General features: G+C 40.5%; 1 protein-coding gene and 1 long non-coding RNA gene across 8 annotated transcripts in view; both read right to left on the bottom strand.

Annotated features, from left to right (window-relative positions):
* gria3b (glutamate receptor, ionotropic, AMPA 3b) overlaps window positions 1–2341 on the bottom strand; it is a 94770-nt gene extending 92429 nt beyond the window's left edge. For 2 of the 6 annotated variants that reach the window (XR_006252502.1, XM_043257023.1), the window contains exons 1-2: window positions 2104–2341; window positions 1534–1692 (exon numbers count right to left, since the gene is read on the bottom strand). Coding sequence is in view for 5 of the 6 variants with exons in the window: in XM_043257023.1 (XP_043112958.1) it covers window positions 1534–1692; window positions 2104–2182 (238 nt within the window). In the remaining variant the exon portion in view is untranslated. The remainder of the gene's footprint in view (window positions 1–1533; window positions 1693–2103) is intronic. The other 4 variants (XM_043257024.1, XM_043257022.1, XM_043257020.1 and 1 more) reach the window with 2 other exon arrangements.
* Window positions 2342–8342: 6001 nt separating this feature from the next.
* LOC122358080 lies at window positions 8343–13462 on the bottom strand. 2 transcript variants are annotated; one of them, XR_006252569.1, is made up of 4 exons: window positions 13105–13462; window positions 11895–12019; window positions 11519–11585; window positions 8343–9770 (listed from the first exon to the last, which is right to left on the bottom strand). It is a non-coding gene; the product is annotated as an uncharacterized LOC122358080 (long non-coding RNA). The 2 variants fall into 2 exon arrangements; XR_006252568.1 differs by having other exon boundaries at window positions 8343–11585.
* Window positions 13463–21269: the final 7807 nt, after the last annotated feature.

Genomic DNA, 21269 nt, shown 5'->3' with positions numbered 1-21269 from the left:
TAACCGTAAAGTCACATGCTTTGATCCAGAATGGATGAACCGTTTTAAATAAATCAGTCGAAAGAACGAATCGGTCCTTCAGTCATTTAGACAGTGGCTTGTCACCATCTACTGGCATTTATTTATCGCCTCTTCTCTTATAACGCTTCGTATTTCTATATTCACTCCCTGTTAATCTCATAATGGTTTATGCAGTTGTAATAACAATGTAAATGCACTCATGGCATCTCCAAGCTGCATTAAAATACTTTTAAACGCCAACTTACTTCTGTGCTAGTACTCAACACACAGCTCTGAAGCGACTCATGATCGTAAATATTATTATAGAATCATTTACCGACTACATACGAGAAATCTGCATTAAAACGGTTGCATGCATTTTTAATTTTAAGTTACAAAAACTGCCCTCAAAAATGCATTTATTTTTCGCCGGCGTTAAAATAAAGGTGCAAATATTTAAATACGTCACCTTCATGAAAGAGTTCGTTTCTGTCACGGCTTTGTCATTTCCAAAAAAAAAAAAATATAGTAAAAATACAATCAGCCTTTCCTGGTGGATAAACTTGTTTATACCTATTCACCATCCTCAATATTGATCAACAGCTATTATAAAAAAAAAAGAAAAAAAGACGAACAGGTAATATTCAGTTCCAAAAACAAAATGTTTTGTTTGTGTTCCTCCATGACAAACTCTGGTTGTGTAATCATTTATGCTATCTTTCTCACACCTATCTGTACCTCAACAGTGCCGGGGTTATTCTGCGTTGCCAAGGGAACTTGCTTTTGAATTCAAAGTGATTTTGACTCAGAAATACCGACAGACTGTGCCCACAAAGCACTTCTATCACTGAATGCTCATCCTCTTATTGCGACACTTTCACTTGCAAATCAGACTGGACAAGCATGGGTGCCGCGAAAGAACTGTCATAATTACAAAGGGATTCAATCACAAAAACATCAAAGCAGAAATACAAAACGACTTGTCGTGTGCTAAGCGAGCGTGATGCTAAAGCCAACCACAAAGGCGGAGGGGGGGAAAAAAAAAAAGCATTTTCAAAAGCAGGAATTTTGATAAATATCAGAAGTTTTCAGAGAGAGAGAGAGAGAGAGAAAAACACCATGCTTGGAAAAAAGTAATATGAAATCCTCTCTGGGTCCCTCTGAGACCTCTCCAGCCTATCCAAACTCAAACCCAGCTGAAAACACATCTCTTCTACCCTCTTATATTTCGCCTCACCGCATGCCTCGCTTTCTTTATGATTTGTGGTAGCGATAGTTATACGGTTATCATTAAAATCGAGCTGTTCATTGCCGATACGTTTCATTCATACGTTTCATCACAATGAGGCTTGATGTTAATAGGTGGTGCACAACTGAAAGCAGTAACTTCACTGCAGCGTTTCTCCACTTTTTGTATTGCCGAGAGCTACAGAAGTAGCCACCGGTTTGTGACCAACGGACAAACATGATGATCATCGCAGTTCAAAGTAAAAGCTGCAGCATCGGGGTACTGTAAAAGCCCATGGTACTCACATGCATGAGTGACGGAGAAACTGTTGGAGGACTCCAGGTTATCTACGTTGTAATTGAGATGGAAGGGTTTCTCGGTCATGTTCTGATTGGTGTTGTAGAGCTGAACAGCGAATCTGAAAGCGCTGTGTTCTTGCACAGTGGAACGCATGAAGAGCCCACCTTGATGAAGACCAAACAGCAATGAATCAGAGATGATGCACAGATTTCATGCATGAACACAAAACACCTGGCTTAAGCGTCAGATCCATTTAGACACATTCCAACATTGTTATACACGGACCTCTATTCGTAGGAAGGAACTTTCTCTTAAGTTTATGAAAAGCGATTGATAGCTGACGTGCACGCAGAGCGGAAAACCTAGTCATCTTTGCACAGATCTAATGACAATCGTTTTATTATTTATGGCGATTCTGGTTGCTGTCGTTGTCGATGATTTCTTAGACTGCGTTAGTGCACTTAACGCCGCGTATATATAACCTATATATATATATAACCTAAACACGCGCATGCATCGAAACCAGACATCGACGCACAAAGCCAAAGAAGTACAGCATATCAGGACGGACTCACCGATATTTATTTGATTGGGGAAGCCAGCGAGAGATGTGCCGAATAGCCATAATAAAAAAAGCAGCGCGCTTTGAGCCATTTTCTCTCCTGCCTCAAAAATCAAGCCTTAGAAAAAACGGACTGTTTGAGGAGAATCATAAACGCAGAAATCCAGCCGTGAGTGAAGCGGAGCGACTCACGGAGAACAATTCTTCTGCATGTGAGGAGAGAGACAGACTGAGAGATAGAGAGAGGGGGAGAGAGAGAGAGAGAGAGAGAGAGAGAGAGAGACTGGTGCTGAAGATGGTCGAGGCGACTGAGAGCATCGCATTCAGAGGGAGCGCGAGCGGCTCCTCCAATTGGACCAGCAGGGCGATATTGATCAAACTTGATCTGACGTTGAAGAAGAAGGAGATTTTGGTAACGCTTTCTACGAAGCATGCGTTATATCCTAGAGCTTCTCATAAATGCGTTGTTGGATTTGTTCGCGTTTACAATGCGTAATAACACTCACGTCTTCATGCAATAAATGCAATGCGTTTTTACGCACGCTATAGACAGTTACGTATCCCCATAAAACGTTACGCTGCGTTTTGTTAGAAGTAATAACTATGCTTTGCATTGCAAGCGAATACAATTTCCCTGTGGCATTTGGGCCTAATATGATGTCTGTTCATATAGCGCACATCGCAAACGGTTTTAATATAGCTATCATATAGTCTATCCATTGACTGGTGTGTAAACTTTTAAAGAGTGGATGATGTAACGCACGCCCGGTCTTGCGCATATTCCTCCTGAGATTAATCTCACTATTCATGAGAACATGAGAACGTCACGAAAGAATCAAAACGCATTAAGTAGCCTTTCCGGTGCAAGTGGAAACCCACCGGCTGATATCATATTAAATGACTTTAGCCCCTCGGCAACGCCGCGTCAAAGCATGTCATTGTCTTATTTAAAACCATTCGTCTCATACGCGACAGGCAGCTTTCAGATGTGTTCAGGTGACGCCAGTGACGCGACGCGACAAACCGAACGCTGTCGTAACGATAGGCTACGGGAGCTGCTGGCACGCGCAGCGTTCGGTGCAGACGGGGTCACGTGGAAAGAAGAGCGTATGATATCGTTTGGGAAGGCGCTGACGCGTAACCCGAAGCTCTTTAAATCGAGCGCCATCGATCGCTTTGTTAGGAATCGATCACCGTAGCCGTACTTTGAAGCGACTGGATCAACAACGGCGTAGGTTTAAAGAGAAACTCGGGTTTAAAGAGAAAAAAGGGCTTCTGAAAGTGTTTTTAAAAGTTGACCGCTTAGCGGAAATTCGTTGTTTGCGCGTCTGGAAAAGCTGGAAACGTTAAAACGCGACGCGTCCCAGAAAAAACGACGAGAAGCGATTGGGCGACCGAATCAACCCTGTTATATCGCAGCTATTATTATTATTGAGCCGGGCTGCTGTCCACGGTGCTGAACACAGATATGCCATTTCGTTTATTGTGAGATGTGGAAAGATTGCCCTGTAGCGTACTTTATATCACTACGTTCAATGCTGTGTATTTACATAAGCGAGTGGCGCGTAACTGCTAGTAGCTAACTTTGCCCCGTCCCAGCCAATCAACAACGCACAATATAAAATTACCATCACGCATGAATCCATAGCACATCATGTCATATCAACACAGCATCATTTTTGAGATGTTTAACTAAGACACGCGTAGACTTGGATCGTCTACCCTCTGTGTATTTTTTACTAATCGGAAGAACAATTCAAGGATGACAGTTCCATTTATCGCGGGCCGCAAAGCTCTACCGAAATGGAGTTTTTAATTGCATTGCAGACAGACAAGGCTTTAGCTATTGATACTAAAATTGGCTTGTGCCCCCAGTGCGGCGCTGCAAAGGGAAACGTCGTTGCAGGTTCCTTCGACAGCAATCTTGCAATCACTAGCAAATGTGCTCACCAAAACGAGTAATAAAGAAGATGCAGTAGTTCATTTCGAAGCATTCGGTTTGTCTTGGGAGAGACCCCGCCGTCTCCTAAAACCAAGCAGCGTTACAAAATGGTTAACGAAACAGCAGTAATAAACAAAAGGACAAAACGCATCCAGAGTGCAGAGATTAGTTTGGTTTTTCTTCTGTATTAAAAATGATTAGTAAAATCTCTGAGATGTCTTACATTCGGTTTGGTGTTTCAAATCCCGTTGGCGTCCACGTGGCAATATACAATGCTCTCCTCTACTTCGCTGTATCGTAGAGGAGGAGCAAATCAGACCCCAGCATTGATTTTTCTGTGACTGTCATCATCGTCATCTACTTATGAGCTCTTAGGTCACTCACCTCAACATCATCATCATATAAAAGCTGATTCCATAATCATTAAAGGTTACTATTTCATTGCCGCACCAGGACAATAAAGGCGATCGATTCGATTGGAAGATATATTCGCATATTCTCTAAATCATTTACAGACTATGCGAATGAAATCATATGACTAAGAAACAAACGAACAAAACATTGGTCTTGTCAATCGATAAAAAACACCTGGAGTTGAGTGTTACAAGCGGGAAATAAATAATAAGAATGTGACTAAATATTCAAATAATATTAGAACATAAAACCAGATCAAAATAAGATATAATGATCACTTTTTTACCCTTGTACAGCATGTTTGATAAGAAGACAATGTAATGTTCAGTGACATCAACTCTTTTTTTATGTTCATCTCACCACAAAAAATGTCAAAAACTACTAATAATGACTATTTATTGCATATTTATTTAAAGAAATTGATTAAAACAGCATAACGAGAACACAAATATTTGATGATGAACCTGCTTTCCATTTCTGGATTAAAATATTTTTTAATTACCATGTTGATGAGACAACCGTAAACAGGAAATGATGTCGCAGAGGACCCCTGTAGTCCCTGTAATCTTTCTGCGTGTGTCAAACGATTGCCATTCTGATGGGTCGCTCCGAACCGCACCGCTTCGATGATCCTTCGCACAGATCCCTTGCATGAAGACGGCGCCTCCGTATGGGAGCAGGATGAGTGCACTTCAGGAAGCAGTCGTTTGATCCCAACCTTCAACGCTCCGGACCGTTTGAAGGGATTAGGGCATAAAAATGTATGACATTTCAGGAAATGCTAGTGTTTAAAACCACGTGCACGTCCTCGAGGCAAAAACAAAATAAATGTATTTCCTAATGGTTATTTATTATAGTTATTAAAGAGCAAACTCCACTAAGTGGGGTGTGTTTCTAACAACTTGCCCAGATGCATTTTCAAGCGACATTGTTTTGCCCTTATTTTTGGCGTCCATTTTTTTTTCTCACCGTATGTTTACGGTAGTTATATGTCAGATGGACGCGGCGGGGTCGGATGATACGCAGTAACGCCGCTGTTTATGTTTCCTGGATCCTCCGAAAAGGTGAGACTTTTTAATCTTAGCTTGTCGCGGTGATGGCCCAGATGTGTCACTACCATTCATTCACATTACCCCACATCTCGACTTGAAAAACATGCTCTGGAAAACCGTGAGATGCAATGACAGGGGCAAAACGGCATCATTCAAACAGACAGTTGGCTCAAGCCCCTCTACGTCGGTGACATTTAAACGGCCAGGGAGCCAATTACTCTCTTTTTTTTTATTCGCTCCTCAGACTGATAAGGCTGATGTCAAGTGCTCGGATCCTTGCGTAAGAGCAAGTTTCCGTGAGTTTATGTTTACCCCCGTGCACGCCGTCTTCCTGAAGTGAGCGCCGAACTTCCTGCACGGTGTTGCGTCCTCTGCTGCATACAGAACGGCCTTATTGAGAAATACTGTGATTATAGTTATTGAAATGTGTCACGACGCTAGAGTCGGCGTGACACACTTACAGAAATAACCTCTTGGACAGTCTTTAAACGCCACACCGAGGGCTGTCACAACGCTCTTCATGCGATTTGGTTTCTTAGCAAACGCTCTTTGCAGAAGTGTGACAGAGGCTTCTGTGTTATCAGCTGAGCAGACTGACACACTTACAGTCCCCCAGGGCCAAAACAGCCGCGGTCATGTGACCGTGTGGATCTCCAGAACAGAGCAAAGAAACACGTGCGGAGCTCGGCGTTTGATACGAGCAGAAGTCCACGTGAAACGCCATTCACAACTCTTACCTCTGATGCGCGCGGGGGAACGCGGGGTGTTCGGCGGGAAAACGTGCACGGCGATGCTTGGGATTATCCGGCGAACATGAACGGGACTGTGGCCATTTCAAACGATGAGAACCACCTGCACGCAGGGGAACGTTTGCATAAAATGTGGATATTCAGCCAGAATTGGTAAAGTGATAAAAGTGGGGATGTGACATTAATTAACCGTTAATTAACGGCCTTTCAGGGGAACAGAAAGTGTTGTTAATAAACAAACAAACAAACAAAAAATTATGATTTTTATTTATGCATGCACGCATTTATTTATTAATTAATTAACAACACTGTATTGTTTGAAAATGAATGTTCTTAGGTCATCTCTCCTTATAAAGAATATACAAATGACTTATATACGAAACAAAATACCCACGATACACCCAGTCGGGGATTTTCATTTGCATGGATTCAGCTTCACACAAGGGGTCACAATTTGACTGGTCAGCTTCCTCTCTACGGCAGAGAATTGTTACAAAAACAAACAAACAGCAACGACAAAAACCACGGTACATAAAATGCATGCCAAATAAATACACACGCGCATACGCGTAAATAAGATGTTCGACCAGTGTCCAATGAACCGAATGTTTTCCAGGTAGTTATCCCCCCGTCATCGACTCCTCAGCTCCGGGGCCCAGAGACCTCTCTCCGTAGTGAAGGCTTTGGGAGCGTGCATCAGCCAATCAGCATGATCGTGACATAATTTCCTCGCGACTCCGGAGGGATGAGTCACGTGGCTTCGGCTCAAAACGGCCGAGTGCCAATCCATGCCAGAGCCGAACGCGGTACCCCCCGAGACCAGAAGAACTCTCTCCGACTTCGCGTCACTCATCTCAGCGAAGGCAAAATCGCGTGGCGTAACTGAATCAACGTGATTCATCAGGCTCTTGCGCTGTCCGCCGTTACGCCGTTCGAGCGGACCCGTCTGCGCTCTGACCCGTCTCCTCTCTTCCCGACACTCTATTACAATCAATTATGCATCTGAGTCATCCCTTCAAAACAGATCAAGCAGGCCGCCGTGCTTCGAGATTAATATTATAAGCGTTACACCTCCGTCTGATCACCATGGCTATCACAGACACAGCCGTGGGTCGAGTCGAGCGCCTGGCGAGGTGACAAGCGCTCCCGTGCCCCTCGGCTCTGTCCGGCGAGGTGGGTATTGTTAGATACCGCGTGGCTAATTGAGGGGAAGAAAGAGGTTGTCACGGCTAATGAAAGAGGTGAGGTGGTATGTCATTCAGGCGACGCTTCTTTATAGTCATCACTCGTTCGCGTGTGTCGTCGGGGGATGTAATCACTGAACTACAAGCACAGACGTCAGGGGAGCCTTGAACGAAAGCGCTGGATTATTACCATTTGAAATTCTATTAAATATATGTGGAATAAATACGACTCTAGTGGCATAGCTGTTTGCAAAACATAACACGTTGGCATGGCTTTGCAATTATAAAGGCCTAAATATGGTCAGATAGTGCTCAGCGCCAATTAGAAAGTGTATTGTCTGTCTCTGCGGTCTGATTGGACGAGCGGCGCTACAGCAAGCGTTTCCAACTCTAACAGTAAATCAGTTTTCCACAGACAGCCATAAAACAGCCACGCGCATCTTGCAGCGCTAGTTAATGATATTGGATTCTTACATAAATAGAGCTTATGTGTGGCAAAGGTTGATATAATGCCTCTCTGTTGTATTTAATAAAAACACTGGCAACTAAAGTGCGGGAAAAAAGTTTATTGTTGCTTGTCCAGTAGGAAATGAGAGAGACTGGAGAAATTACGTATGCATGCATTTAGTGTTTTATTTTTTTGCTTCGTGAGTACATCGAATATGATGCACATTTAAAAAAAAACCATGCATTTGTTTATATATTTATTGATATAAATTAAATATTGACCATCAATCTGTATTTATTTTTATCTAAAACCGATTAAAAATCTACTTTCATACTATAGCTTAATCTTGTTTATATTTTTTATATGCAGTATATATTTTTTTATTTGCAAAGAGCAGTATAGCTGACGAATATGGTGTAAAATTGAGAAAAATAACATAACATAAATAACACGTGCTTTTTCTTCAAATTTTGGTTTGTCTTCAATTTTGTTTTTTTTTAGATGAAAAAGGGAAACACATTAATTTTGTTGCTGTTGAACAATTTATTTAATTATTTCTCATTTACACCAAGACCTTATCATTTCAGAAATGTTATGAAGATCCAATGGGCGTGCAAACATCAGCCCTCTTTTTAAAGAGAGCACTTAATAAAGACCACATCGTATGAACGGAACCTTAGCTTGAGTGATTGAAACCACGAATAAATCATTTTTGCAAATAAACATGTCACGTGAGAAGCGGTGCTCGTTCTGTCGCCTCATAACTTCTCCTAAAAGAATAAACAGAGCAATGCATCTGTCCTCTGTGACGTGATGACCCTGCTGGGCTGATGGATCTGTAACAGCTTCAAGACACAAAGCATGCATATATAACGCATTACGAAAGCATTCAGAATTCCTTATAATGCATATTGTATCACAGTAATAACGGTTTACAACATTATAGTAGCATGAAACGTGGTGTTGATTGTGTGTTCTGTGCAATACACTTCTTAAAATGTGCAACCGATGACAAGCGTTATGAGCTAAGAAAGCTCGTTGCAGGAAACCTTCACCCACACTATTGGATTCTGTTGTCGAGGCAGTAGGTGGTTCTCACACATAATGCAGGAAAGACACATTTTCTGTTCTGTACGTCCTGACGTCCTGTGATGCCTTGATGTCGATGTTTGCACACGGGCTCTTCATGCATTGTGTTTTCACCCGCGTGTCATCCATTTACCAGGGTTTAGTCATTTCTTCACCCCTTTTTCACATGCAGATATAGCTATAACGCATCTCTGTGGTAACACTTTAGCAAATATTACTGACTATAACTAGTACAAGCATATCGGCTGTTTGTGAGTGTTTATAAAGCACACGTTTTTCACTTATTTTGCATAACCGTATTCTAGATTCATTAACCCCCGCCGATACCTAACTAACTATTAGTAGTTATTATCAATCAGTAGTGAATAAGGAGTTAACATAAGGAGTTACAGTGATTGGTTAACAGGAAACACATATTCACTATTAAGTGTTAAGTGACGGAAAAGTGAATATCCGGTCTCAAACTGAAGTACATGATTTTACATTCATTGGACAACAGACATCTCAGTAGTTCATTTTTTTGGCTGCTATTACTTTAAGACCTGCTGCTAATGAATGCGTTGGGGATATGACACGCATATCCGTAGTATCATTTCTGCTTTAATATGAAATGATACAGGCTACGGCAGGCTACGAGCAATATATAATGACAGATAGAAAAGGAAAGTTCATTTTTACTGATATATGGACTGACGATATCTCATCTGACCGCAGCTCTCCGTTATTGTACCGAAGCTCCTCCTTTTCCGCACCTTTCTCTGAGGTGAAGTGAAAAAGATGTGGTTGTAAAGGTATTCTGTCTCTGAATAAACACAAAAGAGGCAGAAGCAGCAGTCGTGAAAGGGGTTGCCAACCCTAGCCCCGCCAATGAATGAATTCATTAATATTGGAAAAAATTGGAAAAATTAACCTACAAGCATTAACGCTCTATGTACGTATGTATATATTTTTGAATACAATCATGATAAAATGCACTAAGCAGTGATTTCTTAGCACAATCAGCATTGTCGTCTTCCACCACGGCCCTATCAGAACCGAGCCCTTGATGTTCGCACCTGAGAACGAACTGTAGGTGGTCTCGGTATGCATTTGCGGTCCGCTTTTATGTCGCTGCTCTTCACATTTAGCGACATTAAAACTGTTGCGAGGATGAAAGCAGCGACATTAGGGAGCTCCGAGCTGTAATCTCAGTGTTCACACTATCCTAATGAAATCGGCGGCCTGAGATATCAGAGTATTTTGACTCTCAGGTGCTTTGAGATCGCATCTGGCACAGCGCACAGACCTCTACAGTCAGCAGGTTTGTTTTGAGCGTATTCAGCAATAACGACTGAGAGCGTTTGACACGAGGCTGCCCGTGATGGGAGGGACGGCAGGGGACGGGATCTGGGCCATGATGTTCCTAACGTCCCCGACACTTGTAAATTCTTTACTCTCAGGTTAATGCAGCGACCGGCAGGACCCGGAGAGATGTGAGGCCGGCCCACCGTTTAATAAAAGCACGTGGAGGAGATCCACCGCATTGGGAAGTAGGACAAATGCTTTCTTAAAATGACTCTGAGGATGGACTGATGTTCAGTACAGAACTCGAAACGAGGTCACCTGAATTTGGAAAAAATTGTGGTCTATGGTTTGTTTGTTTTTGTAAAAACTGACCTTCTAGTACAACGGTAGCATAGTATTCTATATGCCAAATAGATTTAGCCTCAATAGTTAGCTTGATTGTGAACGCTGCTAGTTGTTAATGAGTCGTTTATTTTGTTTTATGAACAGAAAGTGCAGAAAAAACTTTTTTTCAATAAACAAATTGCATATGTTGGTAAAATATACTGGTTATGGCTGTTTACGAGCATGTTTGCTAATATTGCAGTAATAAATGCATTGCCCTCTAATCGATTCAACGATAATAAAACCAAATTCAGTATCATAACCTTATTATAACAGCAGTGATTTGTGCAGATTTAAAGAGATTACAATTCTCGCGATTTCCGATTTTTTGGGCCTTTTTAAAGTAGTTTAATCTAATAAAAGTGCATGTTGAAATTCTCCTGCTGTTGGTGCGTTGAAAAGAGAGCTGGGCTTGTGTTTAGCATGTGCATCTATCATCCAGTCACCTCTGTGCTGGAGTTTGTGAGTAATAAAATCACAAACAAGCCTTTGGCCAAATGACAAGGTTCATTTTTCAGCTTGTGTGCTGAGTTAAGTAGCCTCTAATATGTGAGTGTATAAAGAGAGGGGAAGGGACCACTGACAAATGTCTAATCGTAACAGTCGGGAGAAGGAAAAGCAGACGGCACAGTGTCATTTTGAGAGGTGATATCTCACTGCCGACGCTGGATGAAGGGTCTTATTGACACTTGAGCAGGTGGCCTGACCCCAGTAACATTTGTAACGGAGTTGCAATATATCTCTGGGAATAACGTCGATATGTGCGCCAAGCCTGTTCGGTCGTCGTCAGCTCGGCCAATTATGTTGTGAGTGTGGTCCTGCACCTTTCATATCCCTGAGCGGTCACATACGAACAAAGGTTCAATTGTCGGGAGCACGTACCTCGCCTTCCTGTGCGGTGAAGGTGCTGCGGATGAAAACGGCTGCGAGTGATGAAATGCCAGAAGTTCTCCACAAAAAAAGAAAGGAAAAGTGCATTTTGCAATAAAACAATGCGATTTATTTATTTATTTCGTGCACAGTTAACAAGGAATTCTTTTCAGAGTCCCCCCTCCCTCCTTAAACTGTTCTGCATGGGGTGACACTGAAATAAACTGCTTTAATCCAAGTCCAAAAATTGACTAGTTAACCTGTCCACAGTGATTTTTTTTAATGGATCTAAGGCATTACATGTACAGTGTGTATATACAGTATATACAGTCTTTGTATTTAAAGTAGTATTTATATACCAATAGGGTCAAAATATCTGGAAAGAAACCTGAATTTGGATTCCCATTCATCTCAATGACAGCTGCTTGGCTGGAGCAGGACCCCTTGGAGGGATACAGTCTGCTGGCTGCCATCTTTGCTTAGTTTCACGTACTTTTACTTTTCGGCAATCACCTGCAACATAAATGCCATGTGATTACTCACTTTGGAGCACCGGAAAAATTATGCCACGATGATGCTGATGGGCCGATGGCACCACAAGAGCGCACACAGTCCCAAAATAAAACTTATATATGATGAAAACTTATATATGTTATATTTATATTTTTATAGTTATATTTTTTCTGTTCAATGTACTGTTAATTATTTATTTTATTGCATGACAGTAGACTGTTTATTTTGAATGTTAGGATAAAATGCTTCTTTTAGAATTTATGTTTGGGGAATTTTCTTTTAGAGTTTGTTGCTTGTTCTTCATTTTTGCATAATTTTTCATTAATGTTCCATTTTCGAGTCAATTTTTGAATATTCAACCGAACATTTTTGAGGGGAGGCCATTACTGGCTTACCATCGCAATTACAAATGATCGTTAAAATACGATTTAAAATACAAAAATGTCACGAATTTGACATTATTACAAATATATAACAGCACTTACGCTATGGCTGGACTAGCACACAAGCATACAAACAGATAAGTGCAGGCTAACCACTGAATCGGGGTCATTAGAGTTGAAATGTGTAATTTCTGCGGTACTAGATGAAACCAAACCGAATGACAAAAATAAGACTGAAGAAAATGTGAGCGGTGCTTGCCAAACTCACCGCCACGATGCTAGGGTGTTGTGGGTGGTTGGCAAGACATTGCTTTGCAGCTGCTAAGGTGTGTTTTTAGAGCATCGCTATGTGTTTTATACATGCGATAGTCTTAATTTCAATCCTAAGCTTGATGAATGTTTACAGTGATGGTGGCCACTGAATTACGTCTAATTTAGTCCATCCATGCGTGCTGTCTAATGATTGGCTCTAATCTACAGAAATCTTAAAAAAGACGGCGTAGCTAATAAACAAACACAGGTATCAGCGAAGCCTATTCTGTTTCAGAACACTCCAGCGCGATCACACAATTATCTTCCCGCGCCAACGGAGGCACATTCACCGCCAACAGCAACCCTGTTATCTGCAAGGCTCCGGCTTCGCCATGGCTCCCAATTAAAGCGAACATAGCATTAATAATGAGCTTTTAATCAATTCCTCACCCTTCATGCTGCGAATGCCCCGACTGGCGCAATCTAGATGGAGATCGTTCCAGCTGACAAACGAGAATGTTTTCCAGAAAACTTCTGTCTCCGTTCCGCTCAAAGCGGGCGGGGATTTTAGCATCTGCATCTTACAGGAGTTGAAAGCACCTTAGGATGCCGTGCGGAGGTCCACGCTGATGTTCTCGGCGAGATGTGTGTGGGTGGAGGTGGCGCATTTATTTGTGCTTTCTGAGGTACAGAGACGCCAGCGTTCGGGATGGAGTAGCCTGGATATTCAGCGTGAGCGCTGGCCTTGAGGTGCAGGAGTGTATTGTAAATAAAAGAGCCCTTGTGTAGCTTGCAGACAGAAAGTGTGCACTCGCTGGAGAAGAGTTGTTCTGAATAACCTTTTGATGCTGTCAAAAGAGAGGCAGGAGAGAGCTGTGTGCTCCAAGGCATGAGTGGGTGTTTCGATGAGGCAGTCGGAATACATTTCTGTCCTTTTTTCTCGTTTTAAGCTGCACATATAGCATTTGCGGATTTAGTGGTGTTTACTTACCAGGGAGTAATAGCTGAATGCTAATGAGATTCTTACTTAAGGGAGCGCTTATTTAATTTCACATAAAAAAATATGCGCTACGTATGGCAGAGAAAACACACAAAAATTGGTCTGTCGGTAGATCGTAATCGAATGCATAGCAGAATTATTGTTTTAGCGGTCAAACACTACTGGAAAAAAAAATTGAAGGAATAACCCCCCCATTTGCAAGCATTGGCGGTATCGAAGAAGCACAAATTGGCTTATGAAGACGTTTTACTGTAGATTTATTTTCATATTATATGAACACCATTTGCCTACGGTCCAAAGCAGTTGAGTTTGCCATCGAGGTAGACTTTAAGGGTTGGTCCAAAACAACAACAACAAAAAAAAAAAAAAGCTAATATTTTTGCAAAGTGTCAAAGTGCCTTCTTTTGTGTTCCACAGATGAAAGGAATGCAAACAGGTTTGAAAAAACACGATGGTGGGTAAATGATCACAGACTTTAAGGAGCCTATATCGGTGCTCTGGTCATTGTATTTTTGGTTCATTTTTAGACGCTGAAAAATATCTGGGCTAGACACAACAGAAGGGATTTCGAAAATTTCAAAAGGAAACGAATACCTGTTCATACAAATAACAATCACTATAGAAATCAACTACAGATCATAGCGTTCACGCCATGATGATAATGCAGTTTTATCTGGTCTTATTCAAATAATCAAGCTCTTGTTGAAGGATTCCAGTGATGTCATAATCACTATACAGTAGTAGTGAGGGCTTCCCTATTTTCTCAGAATGATGATCAAAATGTTATTGCTGGCGCGAAGACTGCATGCAATGTGATTAAACCACCCTATTTTTGTGTGATCCGGACAGAATTGTGACGAGCAACAGTATATTGTTTTGGTTGCTTTATTTCCATTGGCTATGTTTTGAGCGTTTTTTTAAGTGTACTATAATAGAAGCACTCAGTGGCTGCCGCACTTTTAGTAGTAATACTACGAGTTCCTTTAGCTGACTGTCACCTCAAATATGAACTGAGCGGTGCCTGTTTTTCATTTTCTCCCTGTCTTTTTTACCTTCAGACAACGCTCACCCAAAGCACAGAGCGCCTATTGTTTTGTGTGCTGTAATGAGCTCTTTTTGCTCAGTGGACTGTGTGAATATGCAGTTTTATATTTAGCAGCACACCCCCACCACAGCACTTTTCAAAGATGCTTGTGGCTAACCCCGAATCCCCCATCGAGCCTTAAAGAAACATAAAGAGGCGAGATGCAGAGGCCTCAGAGCTCGAGAATGAAATTTCACGCGTGCAGCAGGAGATAGTCACAAAATGTTGACTGGCCTTACAGAATCATGGCAAAATCACAACAGAGAGTAGGATATGCTCCATTATCCAGCTGAGTGCAGAAAAACAGAGAGATGTTTGTTTGGTTTTGGCCAATATATTCTGGAAAGAGCACGTGGGAGTCAATTTTCATGATGCATACTGCATTTTAGACCAAAAGTGTCTTTTTTTTTTTACCTCTGCTTTTTTAATTTGTAGCCAGCAGTATACATCTAATTCTGTTATGTAGCATATTAAGGATCACAATCAGACTAAAGCTCATTTATACAACAAATCATATAACAAACCGACAAGAATGACAACGCTAAATAGTACATTAAATTTAACATCCCCTCTCCCCCTGAGCTCAAACAGAAAAGCACAGTGCAAATAAGTTAATATCGTGTGTTTTATTTCCAGGGTGTGCATGAAACTAAGTGCAATGTAAGGATTGCTATTTATATTTGATATAATTATGGCTGAGTTTAGCAGACGATCTTTAAGTTTTTATCCATTTAACCTATCCAATTAAAAATGCAAAAACTGCACTAACATCATTTATTTATTTTATTCTTCGTCAATATGACTTCCACTTTAATTTCAACTGAAATTATGTAAGTTAATGTGTTAGGCTTAGGTATATCGGTCCCACTTTATATTAGGTGACCTTAATTACTATGTAGTTACATTTAAGTTAATAATTTGGTGCAATGCACTTATTGTGTATATACATGTTTTTTAGACTGCGTGCAAAACCTAAAACCAATTCAATACTTATTAGTAGTACATAGTAGTTAATATAAAGTGGGACCAGTATATTATGAGGGTCCTTGTGATTTGCCTGATTTCAGTAACTCAGTGTTGAATCCTGGAACGGGCAACACAGTTGCTCCGGGGCGGCACAGACCCCCGGCAGCATACGAGCGAAAGCCCACTTTTCATTCGCAGCTGTGGTAGTTTCACAACATTACACTGTGCATCACTCCATCCATCCCGCCCTCTTCATCTGTTATCTGTCTGACCATAGAAACAAGGTAAGCGTGAAGATAAACAAGTTAAGCTGCAAATGAAATCCGTAAGACGCTAGGACAGGCGAAATTAGTCAAGTCACAAAATAAAACGAGTATCATCTACTAAATGTAGACTTATGCACTGATAATGAAGTAGCAATTTTACTCATATTGTCCAATACTGCAAGAAAAGATCCAAGATAAGACACCAATGAGAGTCTTTTTTCTGTTTAATTTATTTAAATTATTTTTTTTGTGCAGTCCATGTCTTATTTTAAATGAATAATTATTGTATGCAGTTTTGCTCGTGTTTGGTTTGTATTCTCCGGTTATAACAGAGTAAAGAAATTCAATAAAAAAATATAAATTTAAATCTGAGTGGATTAAATTAACTTTAGACTGAATGTTAATGCAGGCATAATTGAACTGTCAGTATTATTTTAGACTTTCTTCCATTTAAAAGACGACTTCTGAGGTTTACCGGTCGTCTGATGTGGAACAAAGCCACGCTTTGTTTTCCACATTAATGAGAAATATTGTTTCATCGGTAAAGGTAATTTGCTGCGCACCTCGATAAGTGTGTGCTAAAGAAAAGACTACAGAAACCTACATATCTTTATAGTTTTATTGACATGCACAATGTGTATCTCAATCTCACTTTCAAAACAAGAGCAAAACGTTTCTTACTTCAATTCGAATGTAATTAGCGTGGTTAATATCTGTCCCTGTTTGAAGTCCATTGAGAGCGAACGCTGTATTTCCCACGAGTGCTTGCACTAAAGATCAGCACTCTGGTGGTGAGGCTCAACCTGCGCTGTGCCCGTTAATGATACATCCTTATCTTTAATCAACACAGCATCAGCACCGAACAACAACACCGGCAGAGAAACATTAAATGTTACATAATACATTAAAGTTATATTAAACCTTCGCTGAGAGCTCACCGACTAAAAAACGAAAAGCCATTTACTCAACCTCACGTTGCGCCAAACTGCATCGCCACTTATTTCGAGGCTATAGAAGCCATATAGCAAGTCATTATTCATTCAGCACATCTCTCAAATATCATTCACACTTCTTCGCATTCAACTGCGGTGCCTCGATATTCAATTTAATATGGATAGTAGCAGAATTGTGTCTTTTCACAGCATTAATAATAGGTTTGCTAGATGGTGTGTCTGATTCGTGGCCCTCTTAAGATCATTGAGTTATGTACTGCTGTAACAACCGTCCCACTATTGTTTTATTTAATGATTGTACAGCTCTATTCAAACCGTAATCCCAGAGTACACATAGAAAGCAGCACGGCACATGATGAATTTGAGCGTTATGTATCACTAGAGCCCATTTAGGCCTACACATTACTGGAAAAGACAAGAATTAAAGGATTGCTGTTCTCAGTACAAGCTAATGACTGGATTGGACAGCTATAAATATTATATGAGTGATTATTTGGGAAGAAGAGCGCTGACAGTTATTGTGACAAAGCTTTACTGTAAATTCATATTTACATGACAAGCAGTGCAGGATTTGAATATTTAGGCTTGAAATCCCTCAATTTGCAGCCAGTCATTTTGTTATCCTGTCCCACAGCTTTCAAATAATTTAGAGGACTTTGAGTGGCTACACAAAGAAGGCTTCCTGCTTTAAACCTCTAACACGCCATTTGAAATTCAAAAGAGAAGGAATGAATTAGGCCTTTCCTCCCGTCTCTGGGCAGGACAACAGCTGGTGTAGTCAGCTGTAGTCGCTTTGCGGATCGCAAAGTCTCTGTCTCACAGAAGAGGACGCAGGATCTAAAATCCTCCAGGACACGGGACATCCGTGTCTCAAGTATATTGAGGATGTAGATGGCGGTTTATGATACATCTCTCATCTGACTGCCTGATAGCGCCACTAAACTTCCTGTCTTTGCAAATGAGATTTTAATCTGTAGTTCCCCAGGGATGTGCTGAAGTACTTCCGCTCACGCTGTGGCTCCCAGCAGCACTCTTGTCTGTCACAGACAGATTGCACCGCTTGAAACAATTCTACACCTCAGAAACACAGGAGTTCTATGCCTGCTCTCCAGCAATAAGGTCTGCCACGCAAGAAGCAACCAACACAATACACAAACACATGGAATGTTAATTACAGAGCTCTGGAATTTGTCCTGTTTGCAAAGGGACGCTTTTTAGGACTTTCTCAAGGTCTAGCCCTACTCCTGGAGAATCCAACCTCAGTCAAACCCCTGTGCTAACCTGTGCAATAAATGTAGCCTTTGAGTTTGATCTTGGAGTCTAGGAGCTGCAGATTTGTAAAAACAGCTCCCACAGCTTTCGAGAAAACTCTAGCTGAATTTGTGTGAAATATCCATCGAATGGGCATGAACAATCTGCCATTGTAGGCTGAGACAAAAGCCCCATCCCAGAACTGATGCTGAGCACTTCTTCTTGGGCATCTAACCAGAAGGTTAAACCTCTACAGCAGCCAGTCTTCATAGCACCATCTGTCCTCCTGCTGTCAGAGGACAAAGTGTGAGAAGTTGCACTGTGGCGTAAGCAACATAATCAGCGTGAGACCTTTTCCTTGACATAAACTGATTACCGTTTCCCTATTCCACTAGCCACAGGACGATCAAACGTCTCTTTGAACTTATCATCAAATGACTTGTAAGCATGTGTTCCTTTCGAATGCAAGAGGGAAATGTTCAATACACCATGATGTCTGCTCTGAAACGGTAAGTTTTCTGTGTTCGAGAGTAGGGCAAAATGATTCTTCATGCAGAGGTCACCCAATTTAATACTCTCCCAGTTGGAAAGAAAGTTAAACAGCACAAGCTGGGCTGCAGCACAAAATAAATAGAATAGTGCATTAAAAATCTTTTATCTGGTTAAGGGAAACTTCACGCTTCTCAGGTAGAAGGACTGGAGAATATCGCTTTATCAGCACAACCAAACTAACTGTTGATATAAGGTAACAGAATGGACTCTAAACTAGGAGCTTTGAAGTCAATTTATCATATTGATGTATCAATAAATCCTGGCTGTTACCATACAGTATGCGAGTGCAGGACAGTGCATATGACATTAGCTCTTCTAAATCTAATGGAGAGGAAACTAGAATCATGGTTAGAAAATTCTAAAAGAACATTCGTAAAAAGTAACATTTTAATGCTAATAAATTACACTAATTTAGACAGAGAAGAAATGTACATCTTTCTACGAAGGCCAAAGAAGCAAAAAATCAAATGATGTATATGTAACGTAACAGATGATCAGCACTATCGTGACAAAGGCAAGTATTCAACCAGGTAAGTTTAAAACAGGAACATCAATGAGACAGAAACGCTCTGCCCTTTACCTTTCTAAACCCTTTCACCTTTGTGATTTCAGCGGAAAATAAATCTATATTATTTTAGGACATGTAATTTCTTCCACACAGGAAGGACCTAGATGTCAGAAGCAAAAAGGAGATCTACTGCATATATGCATGTGAGATACACATAGAGACAAAATCAAAATGAATAAGCAATAAGCATTTAGCAACCATAAGCAAATCTTAGCTTCTTTGTTGATTGCTCAGAAACAGTATAAAATATAATATGCTTATACTATAATATACTTTCTCCATGCAAACACACCTCTTCACTTCATCCTACAGGGTACTGATAGTCCAAAAATTAGGAGAGATCGGACTTTGGACGTTTTTTGTAAACCTCAGTTCTCAATGTTTTGTGCTTCCTTTGGCTATCCCATCCTAATCCCACTATCTCCTGATGAGCTGGAGAATTAGTCCTGGGCTAAGCAGTGTTTTTTCCCGGTGTTGAATAATCCTTAACCAAGATACTCAAATTGAAAATCCTTTTGATGTCTAGTCAAACAAGTATTCCTACTGGGTAAAGCGATCTATCTACAACATGCAGTAAAGTTAAGGCCCCCCGTGCGCCTCAACATAGACCCGGGGACTGTGTGATCGATTATCTCCATGGTGTGACTTCCCCAGAGAATGGATCTAGCCAGTGTCTATCCCTGAGTCACAGACTGTGGAGGATTACATTAAGAAGACATTAGAATAAGGCCTGCTTTTTATTGATCACCAAAGTTTTATAAAAGCTTCTGTAAAAACTGCTATCTGCCTCTATTACATCTTGTTGTCTTGGAGTAAATAAAAAGAGGGAAAATATTGAGTGATCTGGTCTTACAGCTAGTGGACATTATGGATACTCAGTGAAGCTGTATGGACTGATGAATGTTCCCGCTTATGGAGAATGATTTATGCTTTAGTCATTACCTTACCTTATTTTACTAATAGATTAGATCATTTTATAACTATATAGGCTAATATATCTGTATATTTAATGCAAATGTCTCTTACTAGAAAGGTTTTTTCACCTGCAGAGTGTCACTGTACTCAATGTTTTCTACCTCATCTAGTTTTTTACCGAGAGATTTTCCCCCCTTCTTTCCAACCCTCAACTCCATTCTCTTTAAAGCTGTTTTCTAACAATACGTATTGTGATAAGCGATATATATACAAATAAAAATACTAATAGATTTGACTCAACTACATATTAGTGACATTCGGGTATATTGCGCCTGTCTGAAAAGGAAAATATTGTAACAGAACTATGAATGGAAGAAGTTTTATTAATACATTGCCTTTTACAAATTCACGGTATTGCAAACATAATCTGAGTCATTACGAGAAAAAAAGAGCACTAGTTTTGAGAAAATAACAATAACTTCCTCATGGAGGACCAAGTTTGTTGATTTCACTTTCGATTCAAAATACATTCAAACATAATATGTGTAGACTTCTGCATTTTAAGAGAAGTATTTATAATTGAAAATGTAATGAAACAGACATCTGGTGGGAATCCTAAGCTTTTTAATTTTGTGACCTACTTTAGTAGGTTAACATGAAATTTTAATTCTATGGCTTCTCCTCTCACATCTAAAGTAGTCTTTCTGAAACTAAAACTGAATAAGCTAACTGAACTTTCACCAATTTTCAAAGAACACTTTTCTAGTAAAGACATCCGTCTTGCATTTGAATAACGGAGTAGGCCACACGTCAAACCCTGTTCTTAAACATTTTGCATGAAACTTGCACATCAAATTTTGGAAACATAAGGCAGCATTAATAATCAAACTAGTATGCAAAATGCATCAGACAGTCGCTAAACAGTCTTCTAAAATGAGTGAAGGCAGGCTGCTCGTGACTTGCATGTAAGTGGCCAAGTTAATCAAGATTACATTAAGAGGACATTAGAATAATGCCTGCATTGCGTTAGTCACTTTAAAATACTGTTAAATTCTTATTC

The sequence above is a fragment of the Puntigrus tetrazona genome, chromosome 14, assembly GCF_018831695.1.
Source record: "Puntigrus tetrazona isolate hp1 chromosome 14, ASM1883169v1, whole genome shotgun sequence".
Classification (NCBI taxonomy): Eukaryota; Metazoa; Chordata; class Actinopteri; order Cypriniformes; family Cyprinidae; genus Puntigrus; species Puntigrus tetrazona.
Note: the sequence above shows the minus strand (reverse complement) of the source record. Positions and strands in the feature narration are given on the sequence as shown.